A 25,819-nucleotide genomic window follows, 5' to 3' on the forward strand; every position below is an offset into this window, starting at 1 on the left:
GATAAAGCTAGTTTTTGTTAAGTGAACAAGTATTTATTGATGACTATTTGTGCAAGGTTTGTATTAAGTACTATCAGATTATAGCAAGATGTGTAATTTCCAATCATGTTTAAGAAAATTGTAGTCAATGAGAGAGAGGTGGGGTGGGGTCAGTCATGAAGTCATAAGATCTTGTTATGTGGTCTTGATTTTTTTAAAAATTAAACTGGAGTGTGCCACTGAAGAATGACATTTGAGTAAGGGGGAAACTCTCAGCCGAATGCTGAGTTTAAGCTCTCATCTAAAATATTCACAAATAAGGGAATTAGATTTCTCTTGTCTGTCTCCTGCCTTGGAGCTGAACAGAAGGAAACAGAAGCTGACCTCAGAGGGTCTGGATTCCCCTATATGAGCTTACATGGAGACTTTCAGAAGTAAGGGAGAGAAATGCAGGAATATTTTCAGGAGTCACAGAAATTGGTGAGATGAAGAGACTCTAAGTGGTTTCCTCTTTATCTCAGGAGCACATGAAATTCTTTTATAAATGGGCCAGATCCATTTGAGGATCTTGGAGGAAATTAATTTTTGGAGGAGACTAATAGGACAGTTTTCGAGTAACTTTAGAATTGGAGCCCATAAAATGAAACCTGGGCTAACCAAGCCTGTGAAAGGAAATCTTCCATGAGACAGTGCCAGAGTCACCCGGATGCTGGGAGTGAGATGCTTCGGTCTGGGGTGGTCCTGCTGACCAACTGCAGCCTGCAAAGGGCTTCCTTGTGCTTTGTGTTCTACCTGCCTCTCCCAGTCACTGTTCTATCCCCTCCGTGCCACCCTAAGTCATTCAGTCGCTCACAGTTGGTCTCAGCTGGGCTAAGGAGTTGGGCTCTCTTCCCTTCCCAGGCTGGGCTGACCCTGGAGACACGTTTGCAGATAGCTCTGGATGTGGTGGAGGGAATCCGCTTTCTGCACAGCCAGGGGCTTGTGCATCGGGATATCAAACTGAAGAACGTGCTGGTGAGTAAGAGCTCTATTCAGAGAGGGTCCCTCCCTCTGCAGAGGGTCTGTGTAAAAGGCCTTTGATTCTAGGGAAGACTGCATGGAAAGCAGGAGCTTTTCCATGGTGGGTAGATGGTGTCCTGAATTTCAGCTTAAGGAGCAATTTCAACAGACTACCTGTGTCAAATACTTTTCCCTCCACTGTGGGAAATTTTCACTTCATAGAAAAGAGTGGGATAGAGCGGCACTAAAAGCTGGCATAGCGGAAACCCAGCTGCCCTTGTGTCCTATGCTCCTGCCAGGGTGCCCCACTCACAGTCGTATTTTCTGTTTCTCTTCCTGCACCATATGAAGGTAAGTTGCTGGTAACAGTTCACTCCTAAATATGTCAGTGTATCTCTCCTAAGAAAAAGTATCTTCTAAATAATTAAAATGCCATTACCACACTCAAGAAATCTACCATTGATACACTACTGTTATTAACACATACTCTGGGCTGGGTGGTGGTGGCACGTGCCTTTAATCCCAGCAGAGACAGAGACAGGTGGATCTCTGTGAGTTCAAGGTCAGCCTGGTCTACAAGAGCTAGTTCCAGGACAGGCACCAAAGCTACAGAGAAAGCCTGTCTTGACAAAACCAAAACCAACCAACCAAACAACAACAACAACAAAACATATACTCTGTTATTGTCTCCATTATATCCTGTTGCTCCAAATATGGTCTGTTTGCTGTTTTTTATCTATTTATCTATTTTGCCTAGGAGCTAATCTAAGGATGCTACAGTATATCTTGTTACATGCTATTTTAGCCTTCTTCAATCTAGAATAATCTTTGCCTTTTTATGTCATTGGTATTTTTGAGGAGTCCAGGTCTTTGCTATTGTTTAGGGCTTGATCAGAGACGCTAGATGAGAGCTAACATGCATAATGCACCTTAGAAGTCACATTGCATAAACCATAAGGAGTCTTTTGATAGACTCCTCTTGAAAACATCTATTATAGTCACCGAAATGGCTCAACAAGCTGTGGTACCTGTTATTACATAGTGGAAGGAGAAAACAGACTGCTACAACTTGTTCTCTAATCTATACACACACAAAGTAAATAAATAAAATGTAATTACCTAGGGAAAAGAACCTTCCAGTATCACATGGCAACACCACATAAAGTTGCAGTTTTAGGGAGAGAAAGATAACTCAAAAATTATTGATAGGAAGCTAAGAGACAATCAGTAGCCAAAGGGGACACATTTCTTCTCTAGGATCAATTTCTGCTTATTTGTTTTTGTTGCTGTTCTTTCTCCTATGCTGGGGTAGAGCCAGTGTCTGTGCATGCTGATTCAGGTCTCTGCCACAGAGCCACACCCAGCCCTGGATTAGAGCTTCAAAATTTAAAGAATTACTTCAGCTGATGAGAGGGAGGTCAGGTGCCAACATGTTTTCCTCATTTTACAGACCTTCATTACTCATTCTTCCAAGATTATAGTGATCCCAGTGTGGGGATATAAAGGTGAAGAAACAGTCCTTGCTCACATTCGGGGAAGAGGACAGTGACAGGAACGAGTCTGATATAGTAAGGTTGGAGGAAGGACTTAGTAAGTACTGCTTTGAGACTGGGTGTGCGGACACAAGGTGACTCTGACCTGCTATTTTTGGCAGTTGGACAAACAAAACCGTGCCAAGATCACTGACTTAGGATTCTGCAAGCCAGAAGCTATGATGTCAGGCAGCATTGTTGGGACACCAATCCATATGGCCCCTGAACTTTTCACAGGTAAGACTAGAGGGTAAAGAGTGGATTTAGCTAGACCCCAGTACTCTGAGGTGGGGTGCTTCCCCTCAGGGTAAATAGTGTGGACAAGTACTGCTGGCAGGTGTGGCCCAGGTAATGAAGAAACCAGAACAGGGAAGTGAAGAGGTAAAGAAGTGAGAAAGAACGGTGTAAATGAAAATGGGAGTTGCCAAGTGCTCTTTTGGATGTGTCTCTGGGCTGTTAGCGCCATAATTGCCATACTTAGCACTTACTTAGTCATAAAGTATTGGTTGAATAACTTCTAAATGATGGAACTTGTCATTAGAGAAATTATTATCAACATGGAGATATACTGAGAGAGGTAAAGTAATTTGGAAGGGATGTAAGACAGCATTAAATGCTAAATTACAGGTGCCGTGATTACTGGGATGCAGAGTGAAAGAATAAATTTAGGTTGGAATGCTGGATGGTTTTATGGTAAAAGTGAGATTTGGGGTAATAGTTGAGTCCAATCTAGAAAAATAGATAGTGGAATGTAGTAATAGGGGGAGCGGCAGGGTTGCGTCCCCAAACACCCCAGCCGCCTGCCCGGCTCGGCTAGCTTATGCCCCGAAATAATTACACACAAACTGTATTCATTTAAACACTGCTTGGCCCATTCTCTTCTAGGCTAATTCTCACACCTGGACTAGCCCATTTCTAATCATCTGTGTAGCGCCCCTAGGTGCGCTTACCGGGAAGATTCTAGCCTAAGTCCATCCTGGGCCGGAGCTTCATAGCGTGCGTCTTCCCTGGAGCAGGTAGCATGGCGTCTCTCTCTGAGGTGTCTGCTCTGGAGAGGAGAGCTGCGGAGTCTGACCTCACTTCCTCTTCCTCCCGGCATTCTGTTCTGTTTACTCCACCCACCTAAGGGTGGGCCTATCCAATGGGCCTAGCAGTTTCTTTATTGCTTAGCTAATGAAATCAACAGATTGATATATGACACTCCCACATCAGTGGAAAGGGAACTCAGGTCTGAGTGTGCACTTTGTAGTAGGCAGGGCAGGTATGTTTCTCGAGATCTTGTTTTTATGTATGTATGTATTTATTTATTTATTTATTGGTTTTTCAAGACAGGGTTTCTCTGTGGCTTTGGAGCCTGTCCTGGAACTAGCTCTTTAGACCAGGCTGGTCTCGAACTCACAGAGATCCGCCTGCCTCTGCCTCCCGAGTGCTGGGATTAAAGGCGTGCGCCACCATCGCCCGGCCTCAAGATCTTGTTTTACTTAATCCCTTCGGCAAGCCTGTGATGTTGGTGTATTTTATGTCAGATTTATAGGTAAACCGGGGCTGGATTGATAAAGTAACTGGCCCCAAACACTGAGGTAGAAGGCAATGAAACTGTGACTCAAACCTAGGCTTTTCTGCCTATACACTCCAATCATTAGGGCAGAAATATCTGGAGGCTGGAGAAGGGGAAATACCAAGGGAAATTGCAAAACAGAAATATTTATGGCAGGAAAGAAATCCACTTGGCAAATAGTGACAGACAAGGCCAGAGAAGTCCATAGACTGCAAACCTTGGGGAGGGTTAGGGTCTTATGTAAGTAAGGAGGTACTGAGCTTTTGAGCAGTGGAGGGTGGCAAAGAACATAATATGCCTGGACCAGCTTCACAGCCATTGGTGGAAGGGATATGAGGGTGAAGAATCAGTGTGAGGTGACCAGTCAGGCAAAGATTTGTATCCATGGTTAATAAAGGTTGGTACTGATGCGGAAATAAACAGGGTTACAGATTTGAGATAAATTCAGAAGACAATGGGAAAGCTTTTTACTGCCTTGATGTGAGTGTTGGATAGAAAAGAATGGCTGTCATGGAACTTTGAAACTCTGAACCATAGTGGATGGAGGATGATGGTACTGTACCAAGGAAGATGGGAAAGAAATCATAGGTCAGTCACTAGTATTGATATGAGGAATAATTAACAATGCATTTCTATTTCTTTTTTAATATTTATTTTATATATTTGAATATTTTGCCCACATGTATGTATGTGTACCATGAGTGTGCCTGGTGCTCAAGGAGGTCAAAAGAGGTTGTTGAATGCTCTGGAACTGCAACCTCAGGTGTCTGTGAGCCATGTGGATGTTAGGAATCAAACCCTGGGCCTCTGTAAGAACACCAAGTGCTCTAAACCACGGAGCTCTCTTTCTCTCCAGCCTCTAAATTTCATTCATTTCATAGAGGTTGTCACCTGGTTCTTCATTGGGTGGTACACAAGGACCAGGAACTAGTAAACAACTGAGTCTGGCCCACTGGAGCACAATAGTAGACCCTTTTTCTTTTCCTAGGTTTACTTTGTTCTCTTCCTGCTGCTGTTACTCCGCCTTGCCTGCTGCTTATTTAAATTCCTTTTATTGTTATCTACCCTGTTGCTGTCAGAGTACTATTAAAAAATATTTTCTTCTTTTGTATCCCTGCTCTAAAAAGAAAAAAAAAGACATGCTGCCCAACTCTATACTCCTCTTTGCCTTTAAGATCTTCCTATGTATCCTAGACTGGTTTCAAATGATCCTCTGCCTTAACCTCTTGAGTGCTGGAATTACAGATGTGCACCATACCTGCTAATCTTTGTCTTTATAATATTTATTTTCTGGTTCCCACCCATATTTCTCTAATATGACCCTTTAGAATTGATCTTGCAGACTGTCCCATTAAAATGATAAAAATCATTAAAATGATTTTCTATCTCTTTTGACAAATTCTTATCTCTTGGCTGTCTTAGTAGCTAGCTTTCTATACTGTAAAATAGGCATTACAAATGTTCTGTGCCTACCAGGCAACTTGTGAAGAACAGTAGATAGTAAAAAGCTTTAAGAATTGTGTAAGGACCTGTGGAAGCAAGGCGGTGGTTCACTGTTGCTCATCTGTCTTTACTGCAGGAAAGTACGATAATTCCGTGGACGTCTATGCTTTTGGAATCCTTTTCTGGTATATCTGCTCGGGCTCCGTCAAGCTCCCTGAGGCATTTGAGAGGTGTGCTAGCAAAGATCATCTCTGGAACAATGTGCGCAGAGGTGAGAGCCACCAAATGCTTTAACTCCCTCCTGATAGCACAGCAGGGCACACTCGTGCTCTGGCCACTGCACAGCATGACAACGTTAGGCAGACCATAGAATGCAGAAAGGACACTGTAAACCAGACCTTTGCTACTGGACAGCACTATATTATCTCAAAAATGGTTTCTTTTAGTGTTGGGTTTTCTAAGCCAGTGTTGGTTTTGCCATTCCTGTTAGGTTATAATCTAGGTATCTGCAGGGGGAACCTGAGCTCTCTGCTCTCCCAGCTCTCCTTGATTGGCTGTTTTCCTTGTTCTCCTCTAGGGACCCGTCCAGAGCGTCTTCCTGTGTTTGATGAGGAGTGCTGGCAGTTGATGGAAGCATGTTGGGATGGTGACCCCTCTAAGAGGCCTCTCCTGGGCATCGTCCAGCCTATGCTCCAAGGCATTATGGACCGACTTTGCAAGTGCAGTTCTGAGCAACCAAACAGAGGACTAGACGACTCTACTTGAAGACCAAGACCTTTTTCTTTATTCTGTTCCTTCCTTCCCTCTCACCTTTAGGCCATGGGGAGAATCTGTCATTTGTTTATTAAGGGAGCTCCCAAGGGAATTGGTGCTTGTTGACAACTCAAGACCTTCCTGGGCAGAGATGGCTCCTGGACCCTGAAGCACTCAGTGGCTGTTTTAGGATTCATACCGCCTCACACTATCTCTTTAGCAAAAGATTGTGTCAGATGTGTAAACGCTGAAGAATGTGATGTTCTGGCCTCAGAACTGAAAGGAGGCAACTGCTAGCACTGGCTATTCATGGTCTATGTTTCCAAACCAGGTGGGACACTGCAGTGCAGGGGACTAAAGCTATCATTGTCATGACTTCAGCTCTAGGTTGGAACAGTTCAGTTACCCAGTGGTAGAGAGCACTTAGAAAACATGACATTAGTTCAGGACTGTATGATTATAAGGGCAAAAAACAAACCATCCCAGCCAAATATACCTTGTGGTTGCCTGGTTCTTGTTCTCTGTAACCAGGATCTCAGGTTGTATGTAAGTCAGAAGCCCCAGAAGGCAGCTGGGTGTGAAGCTGTCTGCCCTCACAACCCAGTGTTTACATTTCCAGGGCCAGGGAGCCCTGGTTTCTTCAGGGCAGGGCTAACCCAGAACAGAATCTCTTTGATCCTTGGGTTTTTCCCCACTCCCTACCCTTCTTCTCCCTCAAAAAGGGGAGACTACTCCAGATATCATGGTAGTTGGACTGAGTGTCTGATTAAAAATGGACTATAATTTTGTTGTTGTTTTAATGGGATATAGCCCAGGCTGGCCTTAAAAATCTTATCCTTCTGCCTCATGCTCCAAAGTGCTGAGATTGCAGGTATATGCTGCCATGCCCAGCTTTTAACTGTACAGCTCCCTCTCTTATCTCCTTCCTCTGTGCTGGGGGTCAGCCCCACAGTCGCACATCTGCTGAGAACTGCTCTCATGCTCACACGCCAGCTTCATGGAGCTTTCAGAGTTCACTTTACTACTGGGCCCCGTGAGCTGATGAGGATGCGGCTGAGCATACTGGTCTCTACTACTACAGCTCTTCAGAAATGCCATGCAGTGCTTTCTCCATGCAAACTGTAACAGACACGTGATAGGCCCAGTGTCTCTGGGTGTGTTGGCTCTAGCCTCACTTTGGTAGAATGCTTAGTTTAGCTCTCAACTATACTTAGGTACTCTGCTCTGAGCATTAACTTGTCCTCTGGAGACAGTAGGATGTGCAGGAAGCCAGGTGTCAGGAAAGAAGGAATGAGCCATCTCTGTGAGTTAGGTCTACTGTGTGAAACTTCAAGAGGTCTGTGTGGGGGGAGGACTGCTGCCCCTTGTTCTGAACTCTAATACAGAGACTGTAGTTCTAGCATGGACACCATATTCCTAACATTCTTTGCACATATTAGCTCAGACTCAGAAGTGGGAGGTTAGATTTTGTTTTCCCCAGCCAGAGTCCATTTTCAGTCTCCTGTCAGATTGTAGGTTCTTTTTTTTTTTATCTTTAATTTTTAAAAAGAAGATTCCCTCCATTTTTTCTGCCCAGTGGGAGGGAGAGGCTAATGCTAAGTGAAGAGATAAGGAGTAGTTTTGTAGTCATTCATAAAAAAGTATCTGAAAAAGTCCAAGATATTCTTGAAAGTGTCCGGCCGGGCAAGCCAAAGGCCACATAGGGGTATGTGGTGGTGGTATTTCAATACTCAGCTGGCTGAGTATGTGAACACATGTGTCTAATTTGTGTGTATTTTACTTTATAACATTGTAAGCTAATTTTGGATTGTTTTTTTGGCATCTGTTATTATTTTAGTGATAAAATGCCATGAAATGTACTGTACTGTATATTACTTGGGAAGACACTAGGTCCTCAGAGAAGTGTGGTGGCACTTAGCACAGGGCTTGATAGAGCCAAAGTTTTGAAGATTTACCTCCAGGCTAAGGGAGGAAGAAGGGTGGCATAAAGAGTTACCTTCAAAAAAAATTCCATAGGGGGCAGTTTACTGTAGCCCTTAAGTGACCACCTGGCTGCTTCTTAGGAGCTGAAAGCCTGGTTACTAATTTTGCTATAGAATGGAGTGGCAGGCTCTCTTGCAGAGCAATCAGAAGAAATGTTAGCAGAGTCTGGCCCCTGCGCGGCTCTCCTGTGCCCTTGAGCGCGCGGCAGCACAGCTGAGTTGCTTCTGACTGAGCAGTCTTCACTGCTCTCAGAAAGTGGACTGCTCTGGTTCTTCCCAGACCAAAGAGAGTCACTTCTGACTCCATCCACTCTAAGGGACAGGGCTAGGCAGCCACTGGGTCAAAATATTAACACTAAAGCTCAAGGAACCCGAGAAAGGATGCATTACTACACAGTTAGAGCAGAGCACGGTGAGCTGGACTGTCAGCTCCCAGTGCATTCGTATTTTCGCTTGAGCTCTCAGACAGGTTAGAGCACTCAGGGCCTAGTTCAGTGGAGAATGTGCTTGGCACACACATGGCCTTGGGCTCAGTGTCCAGTACCAAAACAAAACACAGAGGTCAAAGAGGGCTGGAAAGTCAGTGTTCTTCCTGACAGAGCGGCGTGGGCGGTAGGGCTGTGAGGTGACAGCTGCACTGACACTTTATTTTTGTTGTTGTTGTTGTCTTATTTAGCACTGAGAAGCCCAGGGGATGGGTCAGTACAGTCACACTTAGGGAAACTAAGGCACCCTCTGATCTTGCTCTGGAGAGATGCCCCGCTTGTTTGATCTAGCTTACTGGGAGGCTTCCCGACCCCATGTTGTGTCAGGATGGATTATAGCCTTGGAAAGTGCAGAGCTGTTGAAAGTGTTCAGAACATGCATTTTGCATTTTCTGGGTTAAACCGTCCACATTTTCCTTAAAAGAAAATGAGGATTTAGTCTTCTAGGCGCTGGGGTATGTGGGGTAGAGCTAGTGTGATATTAGAGTGGCCTTAGGGCACCCGCACTGCAGACTCCCCTAGAAGTTTCAGGTGGTACTGTCGCTCTGAAGAGCCGAACTCCATCTGCTCTCTTAGCAGCACCTAGTGTGATCAGCATGGAGGAGACTGTGGGAACGCCCGACAGCTGGGGTTGCTGGGGAGGAAACTTAGTCTGGATGGCTTGCTGGGTTTTTTGTTTTATTTTTTCTCTTTATGTAATATTTTTATTTGTTTTAAAGAACTAATGTCTATTACAGTATTATATAAGTGTAACATACTAAGTGTGTAGAATAAAGTGCAATAACAAAAACTACTTTGACACAAATCTCAGCCTCTGTACCCTCCTTTTTTTTGCGCAGTGTGGCTCTTTTCGTGGCAGTGTTAGAGTGGGACCATGTTTCATGTTTGTATTTGTTTGTTTGTTTGTTTTGAGTGACACAGCCCTAGCTTTCTTCTTCATTTGGTGTCGTTTGAATGGCTGTGCCGGTTCTGTGGATCTTCTGTAAGCTGGTAAGATGTGGATGGCAGATGTGCTGCATAGTAAAGACCACATTTATGTTTCAGGGCTATCCGTTTGGCTTCAGCTTTTCCTTGCTCACAGGATGCTCCCAAGCCCTGCTCCCTCCATGACCTGCTGTCCTTCCATTTTGGGAGACTGTTGGAATACTCCCGACTCTCAGCTTTATTGCCAGCCTCACACTTTTCTCTCTTGAGCTGGTTCTACACTTGTCTGCAGCTTTCCCTGGCAGGTATCCCACGACTCTGGAGTCTCTAACACAATCCAGGTTTTACCTTCACAGCTTCAAACCTGGCTTCAGAAGCTTTCCTTGACTGTCAAGGGAGACTCCACAATTTCTCTCTCTCTCTCTTAAATCTTTGACTCTAAAGCCAGAACCATGTGGCTGGTTGAAGCTGCCAAGTTCTGGTGTTTGATGGGGCTGGAACTTGGCCTCCTATTGAATTACAGTTGCATCAGCTTTTTTTTTTCCTTTTTAAAGATTTATTTATTTACTTATTATGCATATAGTGTTTGCCTTTGCCTGCACACCAGAAGAAGGCATCAGATCTCATTATAGATGGTTGTGAGCTACCATGTGGTTGCTGGGAACTGAGCTCAGGACCTCTGGAAAAACAGCCAGTGCTCTTAACCGCTGAGCCATCTCTCCAGCTGGATTGTGTTAGAGACTCCAGAGTCGTGGGATACCTGCCAGGGAAAGCTGCAGACAGGTGTAGAACCAGCTCAAGGGAGAAAAGTGTGAGGCTGGCAATAAAGCGGGAGTATTCCAACAGTCTCCCAAAATGGAAGGACAGCCCTGTGCATTAGCTTTCTGTTGTTGATGAATTCCTTCACTACTTAAAGCTTTTCTTTATCTCCTTTTCACCAGACGGAAGCTTAGCTGGGTGGGGTCTTGCCCTGAGGTCACCACACCCTTTATTCCATTTAGTAACAGGCTTTTCTTTAAACATTTTCATCTCCACAAGAACTGGCCTCACTCTGATTACACTTCCTGGTGCTCCCTTTCTCCTCAAACTGGCCATTTTGTATTTCTCTTTGTCCATCTTGCTCCTTTTCATGATAGATCTGCATAAGAGTGATTACTAATGACCACCCGACATAGTCGGTACTAGGCTGTCTTGAAATCTCCTCTGCCTTGAAGTCTTGGATTAATGGATCCAAGACTCTTCAATTTTGCTTCTGTCAGTTTTAGGACAAGGGCAAAACCCAGCCACATTATTTACCAAAATATGACAAGAATATCTCTAGGCTACTTACTAATATTCTTCTCCTCTGAAACTTCTTGAGCTGGCCCCCCATAATTCAAATCACCCTTAGCACTGTCTTCCATGATCCTACTATGATGCCCATTAATCCCTGCTTAAAGCATCCAGCTTCTTTACTAGTCTAAAGTCCCAAAGTCTTCTGTATTCCTCCAACAAACAGCACAGTCAGTCCTACCACAGCGATACCCTAGTCCCTGGTACCAACTTCTGTCTTAGTCACTGTTCTGTTGCTGTGAAGAGACATCATGACCAAGAAATTCTTATAAAGTTAGTATGGGTGGCCATGCACAGACTAAAGTTTTTTTAGGACCCTAGGGACAACTTGTACCTGGAAGAGCAACCAATGCTCTCAACAACTTAGTATATGCTCGAGGTAGCATTTCAAGTCAATGGAAAAAAAGACTATCTGATAAAACTGGTTATCAGTCTGCTCCTGTAATAACAACAATAAAAATAGAATGATTTATAATTAGAATACAGTTCTGGAGGCCAGAAAGCCCCAGGTCAAGGTGCAGACCAATTTGGTGCCTGGCAGGGTCAATTCTGCTTCACAAATGTAGCCTTGTTGCTGCAGTTTATAGAGTTGATTAACACTGTGTCTTCATAATGAAAGAGCAGAAGGATAAAAAGGGACAAAGGCTGTGCCCTCTCAAGCTAGAAGAGATGGAATGGCCCAGTGGTTATTGTAACAAATGCCTAGCTATAAAATGAAATGGCTGACCTCTAGGAGCTACATCTGGGTCATCTGGTAAAGAAGGGCCAAGGAGGCTGGGCGGTGATGGTGCAGGCCTTTAATCCCAGTACTTGGGAGGTAGGAGCAGGCAGGTCTCTGAGTTCAAGACCAGCCTAGTATACAAAGCGAGTTCCAGGAAGCCAGGCTACACAGAGAAACCCTGTTTCAAAAAACCAAAGTGTGTGTGGGGGGGGCAGTACACAAGGTAAGATAAAACAGGCTCTACTTCAGAGAGAAGGGGCCAGGGAAGAGCAACAAAAAGCCACAAAAAGAACCATGTTACACCACCAGGTCTGAAGAGGCAGGGGAAACAGAAATCCAGGGAGTCCTGATAAAAAGGCAGCAGTCCTAACCGCAGGACAAGCCCTCAGCCTTCAGAAGTCTCCAATCCAGCTGCAGGGCTTGCTGAAGATCTGCCTTCTCAGTGGGGTGGGTCAGCAATGAGAAGAGCTCCCCTGGCTCAGGGGCTGTGTCAGGGCACCATCTTGAGACAGAATCCACTGTTCAAACCTGAGCTATTCTAAGGGCCAGAGAAAAGGAACAGTCTTAAGTAATGGTGCCTTAATTAAACTTACTGTGGCCCCAAGGCAAGTGGTAGCCCTGGGAAACAGCCATGGAAAACAGGAGGGCAGGGCACTGGCCAGCTGAAAAGTCCAGCTGGCATGGGACTGAAGCAGTGAAGAAATATGCCCTTGCCCTGGGTCTGCGGCTGAAGACCTCATGCGCTCAGAGTAGCAGCAGTGGTCAGCAGGTGGGTCATCCTTTGGCTTTTCCTGGAGAGTGAGACCTGAAACTCCCACAGACCCCTTGGTGTCTACAGCTGCCTCCCTTTAGCAGGGTGATTACCACTTAGAGGGTTCTGGAAGTGTGGAGTAAGTTCACTAGTACAGAACCCAGTGTGTGCCAGTGAATGCCAGCACAATTGGAAGAACTCCCAGCAAGAGTACTAGCCACATACAATCTGGAGAGTTTGGAAAGTCAGAAAACCTATCTGATCCAAAGATGGAAAAGCTAAGCGTGTCCAGCAGCGCCCCCTAGTACACAAAGAGCTACAGACAGCGATGGTGGCCATTGCATACATATTCCATGTGCACACCCATAAATCCCAGGGAAGATGAGAGTCCACAAGTTGCACACCCATAAATCCCAGGGAAGACGAGAGTCCACAAGTTGCACACCCATAAATCCCAGGGAAGACGAGAGTCCACAAGTTGCACACCCATAAATCCCAGGGGAGACGAGAGTCCACAAGTTGCACACCCATAAATCCCAGGGAAGACGAGAGTCCACAAGTTGCACACCCATAAATCCCCAGGGAAGATGAGAGTCCACAAGTTGCACACCCATAAATCCCAGGGAAGACGAGAGTCCACAAGTTGCACACCCATAAATCCCAGGGAAGACGAGAGTCCACAAGTTGCACAGCCATAAATCCCAGGGAAGATGAGAGCCCACAAGTTGCACACCCCCATAAATCCCAGGGAAGATGAGAGTCCACAAGTTGCACAGCCATAAATCCCAGGGAAGATGAGAGCCCACAAGTTGCACACCCATAAATCCCAGGGAAGATAGAGTCCACAGTTGCTCCTCCATACATAGATATTGGCAGACTTCAATATTCAAGACCCAGCCGGAAAGAAGCTAACCCAACACTCCATCGTTTTTAACTTTCTTTCCTTTTACGGGGGGGGGGTACCCCTTCTTTCTCTTACTGTGCTCTTCTCAGTAAAGTATGTTTTTGGTTTTCCTTCATGCATGTACCTCATTTTAATTACATATTTTTCTTATGTTTGGCAATTTTCTTTCATCTTCTCTGACAATTTCTCTTTTTTTTCTGTCTACTACACTTTTAGTAGTATTTTGACTTTATTTCATTGCTTTTAAAAACCTTTATCTTTTAACTTTTTTATTCCATTTCTTATGTTTATCTAATTTTGGTTACAAATTTTTTTCTTCCTTGGGAAACCTTGTGTTCCTTTTTAAAATTTCTTGCTCTTTTCTCTTCCCCTTCATAATATTCTTCACCATCCCCCTCTTGTTTTTCCTGTCCTTTAAGATGATTTAAAATTTTTCTCATTTTATTATGAGTGTTTTGCCTGCATGTGTGGTCTGTGCATCACCTGAGTGCAGGACCCATGGAGGCCAGAAGAGGGTACCAGGTCCCCTGACAGTGGAGTTATTGATGGTTGTGAGCTGCCATGTGGGTGCCAAGAATTGAACCAGGATCCTCTGAAAGAGCAGCCAGTGCTCTTAACCACTGAACAATCTCTGCAGCCCCTGCTTTTTCTTTATTTGACATTGCTTCTCCTCTCTTCACTTCCCCTTCCCCTTTACTTGATCTCATTCATTTATTATTTCTACATGCACACTAAATAATTTTTAACTCACTAGTACTCTACATTAATTTTACCATTTTCTGTTTCATGGCTGTTGGTGAGCTATTACTGGGTTGCAATGGATTTTAAGTGTATTTCTCTGTTTTGTGTGGTTTGATGTTATTACAGCATTTTTTTTCTCCTTTCTAAGTGGTACTAAGCATTGAATACCCCCTCCCAGAGTAGTTTGCTTACTAAAAAGATTCCCCAAGTACATCAGGAGAACTCAGCACCACGGCTAAGCAACCAGCGCAGTACAATTAATAGACACTAGAGCTGGGTGTGAATTTCAGGAGACGTGAGAGGAGTGCAAGAGAACAAAGTGGATTGGGAGTCACAGAGATTTAGATAAGAAGGAAAATTTGACTAGGAAACTAGAGTAAGTGAGCCACAAAAACAGAGTGTATATTTTGAGCATGGGGTGCTTGAAATTGAGATCTCAAAGGCGGTGCGAGTTTTTGTTTGTTTGTTTTTTGGTGGCCACAGCATTATGTCCCTGCAAGTGAGAGGCTGGAATGCAATAAAGTGCAATCAGAGAGGTCACTGGAGGAGAGAAGGCAAGAAGCCAGGGAGTCAAGGTGATGTAATAAACTGCCAGGTTGTTGAGGTCACCGAGGTGATGACAGGAATAGAGCCAAAAGGAAGACGAGTGAGGCCCTGAACAGACAACACATTGTGAAGAGTGGAGGAAAGGCTAGACGTCAGCAGCAAGGAGGAGGAGGGGTAGGGTCACTTGGAGGCAGTGCTTTTTAAAGGACAGGGATTTCTTTTCTCAGGAAGGGGGAGAAGAAATGGTTTGACAGAGGCTTCGGTGGGAGCCATCACAGCTATACAGACCTTAGGAAGGGAGAGCATGTCTTTTCCCAGGGAGGCAGGAACAGATGTGCACTCCAGGTATGGCAATGATGAGAAACCAAAAACCAAGTTTACGTAAGTCCGCCTTGGTAAAGTGACAAGCTTATTGGGAACACTTACCAGAAGCATGGGTGAGTTGAAGGCCATCACCAGAGAGCCCGCTTAGGCACAGTTGATGACAAAGAACACCCCATCACCGGAAAACTAAACAACTTGCAGCCAGCTCCACTGAACAGCCTCTGCTTCCCCCAGCAATCGTCCATGGCTTAGATAACCCTGGGAACCTGGTACATTTCTGAGTGTTCTGAGCCTTACACATTTCCATAGCCTTCAAGGTTACTATGTAGACTACAGCAGCCTCAAATTCAGAGATTCATTCACCTGTCTTTCCTGGGAGCTGGGAGCAAAGGGGTGCACCGCCATGCCTGGAAGCTTGCTGGATCTTAGAAGCCTTTCCCTCTAGGAGGGGAAGTTCAGAGGAAATGGCTCTCCAACAGAAGGTGAGAACTCAATTCTACTCTAATTAAAAATCTAGAATTAGGGGTGATGGGTGATGGTTCAGAGTATGAAGGCACCTGTCACCAAGCCAGATAACCTGAGTTCAATTCTTAGGACCCATGTAGTAGAAACAGAGCTGACTCCTTCCCCAAGATTGTCCTCTGATATTCACAGGTATGCCATAGACACATTACCTACAGACACATAATAAGTAAATAAATAAATTAAATATAAAAAATTTAATCTACAAACGAGGCTAGAGCATCAGTAGGACACTGTCTAGCATGCACAATGCCTTGGGTTCTGCTGCAGTGAAAACAGATGTCCATGTTAAGAGGAATGCTAGGGTTAAAGTTCCTGCAGCCAGGAACACTGAAGAAGGTAGAAAACAGAGCTTTGCAGCTGGGTATGAGTCAGCCAAGCTGACCAGATAAGAGGAAGGACGGGGATTCTGAGAAAAACGAGGTCAGTGTCAGCTGGCTGGCTGGCTCCCACTCCCATGGAAGCCCCTCCCCCGCCATCTACAAGCTACGTCTGTGCTCTCATAGACTCTCATCTCTGCTACAGCTAGTTCTAACAGACGGACCCGCTACCTATTCCAGAGAGGAGACTGGCCCAGACCACCCCACAGACACGGAGCTGGGTGTGAGGCAACCAGAGATGACTGCAGCTGCAACTCGGTAGCTGTGATGGGACTTAGCTCCCTGCCATGATAAAAACCACACGCTGTCCACAAAAATATGGGACCAAGATACAACAGTCTAATAAATGACTGACAGACCCCACCAAGGTCTGAGGCCCATAATACCCACAAGGCTGATGTCTAATAAGTAGTGACCCGCAGATAGCCAAGGTCAACAGCTAACAAAGAGAGTCAAAATACCCAGGGCAGCTGAGAGGCAAAGATGTGTTTCCTCCTGCCAGTCAAGAGAGATGGACATCAGGAAGGAGGGCAAGCCTCATTCCATCGGTCTGGAAAAAGGATCTCAGGAAACTCAGGCTTATTTCTTGTAATTGAAATTATATTAAGGGAAATTTTTCAAGAGAGGAAATTTGATCCAGTACGAGAGGAGAGGGTAAACTTAATGCTGACTTGTTGCTACCTGGGATTCTGACTATAATTGTCTAGTTGGTCCCTAGCAAGAAAGCAGAGGTAGGAATAGTTCAAGAAGATGAAAGTCCCAAAGATGGAGTAGTTGCTAGGAATGGGGTGATGCCTGAGAAACATGAGAGACATGGAAAATCTGAGCACATGGAGACTTCCCGTCTGTCTCTCCTTTCCCTTTCTATGACGTCTTGCCTCTCCCCTCCATTCTACCTCTCCCCTCTCCTCTCCTCTCCTCTTCTCTCCTCTCCCTCGATACCTTTTTTTAAGTTTATTTTTTGAGGAAGCATCTTGCTATATAGCATGGATAGCATGGCTCAGGTTGGCCCTGAACTTTAGGTCCTCCTGCTTCAGTCACCCAGATGCTGGGATTGAAGCTTGCACCATGCCTCCCTTGGGTTGTCTTTAAAAGCTTTATCATTTGCCATGGCTAGTAGTTCATTTTTTCCTATGAATGAATTACCTTTGCAAGTATACAATAGAAAAAAAACCGTTTTCCTCATATTTCTAAAGCTTCTTGTCGCAAAGCTGTACAAACTGTTTCTTTTTGTTTTTGTAATGCTGAGGACTGAACCCACAGTCTCACACATACTTGCCAGGCAAGGGCTGGCTCTATGGAGGAGCTGCATTCTCATCCCCAAAAGGGGGGTTGCACATTGTAGACCAGGCTGTCCTTAGACTCACTAGTGTGAAGTCACCCTTTATTGGCCCTTGAGTACTGGGTTTCAGCTGTGCATGGCTACATCTGGTGGAAGGTAGTGCTTACAATTCTTTTATTTTCATACTTTTGTTGTCACTTTTGAACGACAGGTTTACTTAAAAAAAACTGAATATGTGAGAGATGAGGGCTTCTTACTGGTAAGAAGCTTTGTCATCTATTTATAATATATTCCTTCTTTATTAGGAATAGTAGAGCATGTTTTCAACACATAATTGGAGTAAAGCATAAACAGTATTGGAGACAGCAATGGCTGATAAACCAAATTACTGCTGGTCACTTCCCGCATAATCTGTGACCACAACGAGCTCCTGGGGTTTTCCCGCAAAGAATTTGCTTTTATTTACAAATGAACAGATTTTTGAGATCATATCAACATAAACTAAAAGTTCAAGCTCTCTGTTTTTCAGAATTTTTCACTGTTTCAATTATATGACAACTACAGATACTATTGCAAGGAACAACCGTGTGTGTGAGCATGCGTGTGTGTGCGCGCGCCATGCCCGTGTGTGTGCATGTGTGCACACACGCGTCCATCATCGGCCATGTATTTTCAAGTGAATGGCATCTATATCCCTATGTACTTTTCTTCTCTTCTCAGTTTTCTGCTCTCCATGGAATTCAGAGCTGTGCTGTAACTGTCCTTGTTTCCTCTCTAACAACACTGACTCTGTAGTTCTACTGACAGTAAGCATGGCCTGTAATTGTATACCACTTCAGAGAGTGACTTAATCCCTGTCTCAGGCCATCCGCAGCCCTCTGCTGCAGTTCTCCACAGTGACTGTATGCTGGAATCACATAGGAGCTTTCAAACACACTCAAGTTATCTAAGCCCGCTGCCCACAGGATTTCATGGTTGACCGTGAAGCAGAAGCGTTCCAGGCAGAGATCCCCCAACCCCTATCTTCCCCAATGGTGCTTCAGAGGGCAAGTGAACTGTACTCCAGTCCAGAATTTCTGATTTTTAATTTGGAAGAGAGGTAAGTACTAGCTGGCCTAATGCATGGAGGACGTAAAATATCTTTTTTTTTTTTGAGACAGGGTTTCTCTGTAGCTTTGGAACCTGTCCTGGAACTAGCTCTTGTAGACCAGGTTGTTTTCAAACTCACAGAGATCTGCCTGCCTCTGCCTCCCAAGTGATGAAATTAAAATATTTTAATGAGAGGGAAGTTCAGCGTGGCTAAGGACCAAGTTCATTTTTTTTTTTTACAAAGTCACAATAACAGGTGCAAACTGCTCCAGGCCCCTCAGCATAGAAATTCAGATACCCCGTTCTGGCAGTTAATAGTATTAATAAGCTCTAACTAACCCTCACAAAACACAGCCCACCAATAGAGTTTTTCATCAAAGTAGAATACAATGAATTACAAGACATTCAATGTGTAGAATACTATAAAACAAAAACACTGTTCATTCATTATGAGGGATAATCTCATATATGCTAGATCCCCGACTTAGAGATTTTAAAATATAAAAGTATGCATATTATAAAACTGACAAAGCACAGCAGCACGTCTTTAGCCTGGACTTCTCTGAAGTCCATGCTTTCTGGTCTGTGGCCTTCTCATATACTTCTTAAACCCAGTGTCTCTGAAGCTGTGCTTATCCATCTCCCTTGTCCAAGCTGTTTCTTTTGGTGTCCTATGCACTAGCAAACGGAGCCCCCAAAGTTAAGACACGGCCTGTGTCAGACATATTACCTCCCTTATCTCCCACATACAAAACCTTTCCTATTCTACTGTTTCCAATCCTTTCTCCTAACCTCTCTCAAACTCATTGCTTGTTTTCCTCTATTATAGATGTGATTTGAATCATCCTCATCTTTCCACAGGATCATCACAATAAATTTGTGGAGAGTTTTCAGCCCTAAGTGAATTTCTATTGACCAGTGTTCTTAAGAGTTTTATTTTTAGGGCTACGCTATAGCTTGTGGGTAGGGCTTGTGGATAAGGCTCTAGGTTCAGTCACCAGCACCAGAAAGCACACCATGCACGCGCGCGCGTGCGTACACACACACACACACACACACACACACACACACACACAGCCCTTGAAATTTTCTTTCCTTCTTCCCTCTCACACCAGGACCACTATATAGCCCAGGCTCCTGAGTGCTGAGGTCACGAGTATGTGCTACAGAGCTGGGTAGGAGTCTTTTTCTTTCTTTCTTTCTTTCTTTCTTTCTTTCTTTCTTTCTTTCTTTCTTTCTTCTTTTTTTCCTTCCTTCCCTCCCTCCCTCCCTCCTTCTTTCCTTCCTTCCTTCCTTCCTTTCTTTCTTTTTTGGTCTTTCGAGACAGGCTTTTTCTGTGTAACAGTCCTGGCTGTCCTGAAACTCACTTTACAGACCAGGCTGGCCTCGAACTCACTAGGCTCTGCCTGCCTCTGCCTCTCAAGTGCTGGGATTAAAGGCCTGCCATCACCACTTCCCGAGAAGAGTTTCTTTCTTTCCCTCCCCCAACTGGTTTGCTTGCTTGTTTGTTTGTTTAATTCTGCCTGTTGCATATGTGCCTGCACACTGTGCCAGAAGAGGGCACCAGGTCTCATTACAGATGGTTGTGAGCCACAATATGGTTGCTGGGAATTGATTTCAGGACCGCTGGAAGAGCCGTCCGTTCTCTGAACCTCTGAGCCATCTCTCCAGTTCCAGGAGTTTTATTTCTTTTTTTTTTGAAATTATTTCCTTTTTTTAAAAATTTATTTATTTATTATGTATACAATATTCTGTCTGTATGCCTGAAGGCCAGAAGAGGGCGCCAGACCTCTTTACAGATGGTTGTGAGCCACCATGTGGTTGCTGGGAATTGAACTCAGGACCTTTGGAAGAGCAGGCAATGCTCTTAACCACTGAGCCATCTCTCCAGCCCCAGGAGTTTTATTTCTTAAATATCAATTTGATCATATTATTTCTTCCTTGAAAATTTTACAAAATGCATGTCCCATTTAAAAAATTGGCAAAAGACACCAAACAACTGCCTCACAAAAGAGAAAAATAAAATGTATACATATAGAAAGTTCATCTCTATTACTAAACAAGTGAAACAATGATTTTTTTTCACTTATCCACAGTGGGTGTAGCTGAAGAGACTTGATAATAAGGCATTGTGCGGGGTGCAGAATGACATCTACAGAATATTCCTGGTAAGTATAGTTTTGGGGTAGCATTTTGGGAAAACCTAATATGCAAAGGAGTGAAAATTGTCTAATATCTCCGAGACTCAATTACTGTTATTGGGTTAAATGGCTACAAGAAATTGACATGTTTAAGATAAGGTAACTGGTGAATAATGGCTGTCACCTGCTATTTTAGGTGCTTGCATGCTAACGCATTCAATCCTCATAATCCTGTAAGTAGTAGTATTATTACTCCCATTTTACTCACAAGGAAACGGAGGCACAGAGGATTAAATACCTGTAAGGGGTGGGGTCAGGAGGAACTCTAGATTACTGCCATTATATCGACATAGGGGAACGTGCTTACCTCCTTTTTAGTTCAGGAGGCCTTTGCCATTCATGGCTTTTTTTTTTTTTTTGAATGCCCACCACATCTAGAGTCGGATAAACACTTTCTGTCCCACGTCCATTGGTCTTCTCTGATTGCTCTGTCAAGTCTGACAACTGGGGAACTCAGTCCATCTCTCTCTGGACAATTCTTTTCCCGTGTCCTAATCGACGTTATGTACACAGTAAAACCGTAGGAAAAGTCCTAACAAATGCTATCGTACTCCTTGCCGTGGCGTATGACATACTTTTTAGAGACGTGAAATAATCTTCAAGAAATTAAGTCAGACACATGGTAACTACAGGGTGAGCCAAGCCAGCGCGCGCTCTGACCACGTCTAGGAGCTCCAACACTCAAACACTAGGGGCCGACCTTTCCCGCTTTCCTGCCATAGAAAGAATCACCCGGAACCTTTCTTGCGGAGTCACAGGCCGCCGCCGGGACAACCTAAGGAACACACAGCACAGTAAGCGTTAGGGGGTTAGTGATATGCCTGAAATCTCTTGCTCGCTTACATGGTCCCGGAGAGAAAAGCCTTGCATTTTTGCACTTTTTTGGAGTTCTGACCGACGACGACATTTTTCTATTTCAAAAATATTATAATTGGTTGTTTCCAAAAAGCGTTTAATCTTTTTTAAAAATTAGGGATAAATGTAGACAGCTACGTAAAACGAACAAGGAAAGCGGGGGAGGAAAGCGGAAGCCGCGGGGCCTTCTAAATCCGAAAGTCTCCGGAGCTTGCGCCAGGCTCTTCGCGGCGCCCCCCACTTAGACGCGGGGCTTCTGAGCGGGTGGGGGAGAAAGAACTGTTGCCAGCGCGGAGACCAGGCTGCCAGCGTCCGCAGGGATGAACCTCGAGTTGCTGGGTGAGGAGGGCTGTGGCTGCGCGTTAGCTAACGCTTTGGTACTGGAAAGGAGGGAACCGGGCGGGAAGGATCACAGGCTGCAACCTTAGGGACACTCTTCTTAGATGATTCATTGGATGCTCATGGTGTGGAGTTGCAGCAGCAGGGGGAAATCCAGCTACTGTCCTGGAAGAATGCATTACCTTTCCGAAGCCGCTTTCAGATCAGTTTGTGGAGTCATAGGCGCACTTTTTGACTGAGCTGTGATTTCGAGGATCGCAGGTGCTGAAGTAACAGAGCAGGCAGGATCAGAGTTTTTGGAGATGCAGTCTGAGGCAGAGTGACCTAGGGTGAAATTGTGAAGACCTGTCACGGAATCGGGTACCTAGATAGAATAACTCTTACTAGAACTGTATTATTTAATCAGATTTTATTTAAGAAAAAGAAGTAAGAGTGTTGTGACTGAGCACTAAGTGACGTAGTTGGCACATAGAGTCTGGTTATCTTGACTTCTAGTTTAAGGTCCTTAACCGTAGGGAGGTGTGGATTACCGTTATTCTCGCCGTGTCTTTAAGTCATTGACTCCCAACTCCTTGTCCACATTGGTGTTTTCCTGTGGCCTTCTATGAGGTAGTTTTAACATTGCAGCTTGGCGACGTCTGTTTTCAAGAGCTCCTATATGACTTGGCTGCCCTTAATGGTAAGGGACAGAGGGTTACAAAGATCACTTTTAAAGTGTTTTTTCTCTTCAGGTAGCTTTTTAGAGTGTGCATGTATGCATGTGGATATAATGCTGACAGACTAAGTATGAAAATATGTGGAAGATGTGTATGAAATAAGCCATCAGTGAGAGTTTTTTTGATTTATTATTTTATATATCTGGACATTTTGTCTGCATGTATGTCTGTGCATCAGTTGGGTGCCTGGTGCCCATAGAGACCAGAAGAGAGAACCAGAGCCCCTCGAACTGGAATTACAGTTGGTAGTGAGCTACCATGTGGGTATTGGGAATCAAACTTGGAACTTTTAGAAAAGCAGCCAGTGCACTTAACCTCTGAGCCATTTCTCCATTACCCCCAGTGAGAGATTTTTTTTATGCTTGTCCAAAATATGTATATTGTGAGAAAGAGATGATCAGGAGTTTGGACTGGTACTATTTTGTGGAGGCTCAGGGGCGACAGGTTGGACAGTTTGCTTTGTAAGGAAGGGAGGGCAGAGCCACTGACAGCTCAGTTGGAGCGAAGATTTCTACGTTTATCTGACAGTAATGTGTAGCTGAAACAATATAACACTAATTTGGAAACTTCAGTGTATGAGTGATGAGGAATGTGGGAGCTAGGACATGGAAAGAAAAAACGAAGAGGCAGTGTTGGCAGAATTTTGAGTATAGTGCTCATGAGAAGATGAACCAAATAATAATAATTATAATAATAATAACAACACTACTGGTAAGATGGAAGGGCGTTTGAGAGAGAGCTTGGATATGTTGAGTGTAGGCTGAGAGCTTGGGAAACAAGTTTTGACTTCTGATCACCATTCATTGTGGTTTTAATGAAACCCTGTGGATAGGTGGAAGAGAAAAGATGAGAGGGTCAGAGAAGAAGATCGCCAGGGAGAAGATCTTTTGTTTCTTATATTTGGAGGAAAAAGAATGAGCAGGTGATTATGAATTATATAACATATGCAGTTCTTCCATAAGCTAGGCACATTTTCAGGTTCCTTCCATAGATTTTCCTATGTACAGCCACTAGAAGAGGATATGGGTTAATAGTTCCTTTCCGTAGACACTAATTGCAGAGCAGTTGGGACTGAAAACTGAGAAAAGGCTGTTCCATTTTATCCCTGGGCAACTTGCACTCCTTAACAGTCTAAGATGAAGGTTGTTACAGTGATTTTAGGAAAGTGTGGGAGAAGTGGAGACCAAGAGCCTATCCTTGTTTATGAGAGAAAAGATGTTACAATAATCCTTTGAAGGGGTTTGCAGGTCCTGGGGAAAGTTCTTTTGAATGATACAGAAGGTTCCAAAGGGGGAAACTTCAGGAATATTTAGCATATCTGACAATTAAAAAGAAGTCTGGGTCTCCAAAAGATAAACATCTCTGTAGAAATGACTGAGTCTTACCGTGAGAAAGTTACTGATTGTATATAAGAGGAGAAAGAAACAGAAGTGGCGTGATTGTGGGAACACCGTGAAGGACATCTGGTCAGATAAGGAAATGAAGGAAGGATGATAGGTTGTGGGATGGATCCTAGACTGGAGACCAATATAACTTCTGTGACCATCTGACCACTTCTTGAGACGTTGCTGTGTAACAGGTGGCCTATGCTGGAGATGCAAAATTACCAGGACAGCCTCTCTTCTGTCCCAGGCACATGCATTTAGGAAGTGCCACATCACCAGTCTAAGATAGGTTTTCAAACTCATTTTTTTCTATAAGTCATATCAAGAGATATTTTGTTTTTAAAAATTAATTTTAAACTTTCTTTCCCCCCTTTTTTTTCATTTTCATTTTCTTTTTCTTTTTGTTTTGAGACAGGGTTTCTCTGTGTAACAGTCCTACCTGTCCTGGAACTAGCTCTTGTAGACCAGGCTGACCTTGAACTCACAGAGATTCACCTGCCTCTGCCTCCCGAGTGCTGGGATTAAAGGCATGCAGCACCACTGCTGGCTAATTTTAAACTTTTTTATTTAGTGGGGGGGGGGGGAGTGGTGAGCGTGCAGGCAGCAATGCATATGCAGATCAGAGGACAGCACTGGGCAGTCATTTCTCTCCTTTCACCATGTGGGAAGTTCTAGAGGTCTAACTCAGCTCCTTAGACTTGACAGCAAGTCTCCTTAGCCATCTCACTGGCCCAAGGAATAAATAATCACAACCGCTATGTATGCACATGTGTAATTGGAATATTTTTGGGGGGCAGGGTGTGTCTGTGTGATGTATGCCTATGTTTGTGTGAGTGCACATGTGTGTAGGCCAGAGAAGTCACGCATACAGAGGAATCGTGACTTCCTTTGTCATTCTCTGTCCTTTTCCTTTGAGGCACAGTCTTTTCTATCAATGTGGAGCTCATGTGTTTCTGCTGAACTGGTAACCAGCCCCCTTCAGTGCTTGAGTTACAAGCATGTGCAGGACTGTGCTGGACTTCGTGGGTTCCAGGATCTGAACTCCAGGCCTCATGCTTTGCAGCAAGTGCTTTTAACCACTGAGCCATCTCTCAGGCTCTAGAAGCTTTTGAAATTATACTTTATGCCTTGGTTTGTTATTTTCTGATATTCCCTGCACTAATTTATTAAAATCTTGTCCTAATGGATTATGATGATTTATTCATTTGGGGGTGGGTTAAATTATACCAGTTGAAAACAAAATAAGATGCTGCTTTTGTCCTGGATAAAAACACAACCAGGAGAAGAGAAACAAATAACTCTGTAATACAGAGCTGCGGTACCTTAGTACACTGTGGGGAACCCATATGAAACACAACCAGGAGAAGAAAAACAAGTAACTCTGTAATACAGAGCTGCAGTACCTTAGTACACTGTGGGGAATCCATATGAAAGCAGCTAGTTCTGCACTGTTGGTGGGACTGATGTAAAATTTGGGGAAATTTTACAGAGGTACTGTTCAATTGAAGATACTGAGATAGAGATGCCAAACCAAGCAACCAATGAAAAGTCGGAAAAGGAGCCTTCTGTAGGGTTACCTTCCAGTGGAGAAAACTATAGAGGCAAATGTTCTTAGGCATGAATGAGTGAGGGTGCAGGAAATGGTGTGTTTTGCAGCTGGTACTCGGCATGGTTAACTGAAGCTCTGGCAGAGATGCTGACCATACAAGACAAAAGACAAATGAAAAGTGCTGGCCAGGGCCAAGCTGAGATTGCTTTTCAAGATTATACTTTGATGGAGGAAGGTCATTGGTTAAAAAATAAAGAAACTGCCTTGGCCCATTTTATTGGTTAGAACATGGGTGGATGGAGTAAACAGAACAGAATGCTGGGAGGAAGAGGAAGTGAGCTCAGAGATGCCATGCTCCCCTCTCCCGGGCAGACGGCGATGCAGCCAGCCACCAGGTCAGACATGCTGAATCTTTCCTGGTAAGCACACCTCGTGGTGCTACATAGATTATTAGAAATGGGTTATGAGGCTGAAACTAATGGGCCAGGCAGTGTTTAAAAGAATACAGTTTGTGTGTTGTTATTTCG

The 25,819-nt window shown here is 44.2% G+C and overlaps 2 protein-coding genes across 5 annotated transcripts in view; both read left to right on the plus strand.

Annotated features, from left to right (window-relative positions):
* The window catches only part of Dstyk (dual serine/threonine and tyrosine protein kinase), a 51,349-nt gene extending 41,813 nt beyond the window's left edge, over nucleotides 1-9,536 (plus strand). Inside the window, exons 10-13 of the mRNA XM_075987897.1 lie at nucleotides 880-993; nucleotides 2,633-2,747; nucleotides 5,648-5,782; nucleotides 6,089-9,536. Coding sequence (XP_075844012.1) covers nucleotides 880-993; nucleotides 2,633-2,747; nucleotides 5,648-5,782; nucleotides 6,089-6,276 — 552 coding nt within the window. The 3' untranslated portion in view covers nucleotides 6,277-9,536. The remainder of the gene's footprint in view (nucleotides 1-879; nucleotides 994-2,632; nucleotides 2,748-5,647; nucleotides 5,783-6,088) is intronic.
* Nucleotides 9,537-21,441: 11,905 nt separating this feature from the next.
* Rbbp5 (RB binding protein 5, histone lysine methyltransferase complex subunit) overlaps nucleotides 21,442-25,819 on the plus strand; it is a 28,144-nt gene continuing 23,766 nt past the window's right edge. For all 4 annotated transcript variants that reach the window (XM_075987898.1, XM_075987900.1, XM_075987899.1 and 1 more), the window contains exon 1: nucleotides 21,442-21,642. In XM_075987898.1, coding sequence (XP_075844013.1) covers nucleotides 21,624-21,642 — 19 coding nt within the window. In that variant the 5' untranslated portion in view covers nucleotides 21,442-21,623. The remainder of the gene's footprint in view (nucleotides 21,643-25,819) is intronic.

This window comes from Microtus pennsylvanicus, chromosome 10 (genome assembly GCF_037038515.1).
Source record: "Microtus pennsylvanicus isolate mMicPen1 chromosome 10, mMicPen1.hap1, whole genome shotgun sequence".
Taxonomy (NCBI): domain Eukaryota; kingdom Metazoa; phylum Chordata; class Mammalia; order Rodentia; family Cricetidae; genus Microtus; species Microtus pennsylvanicus.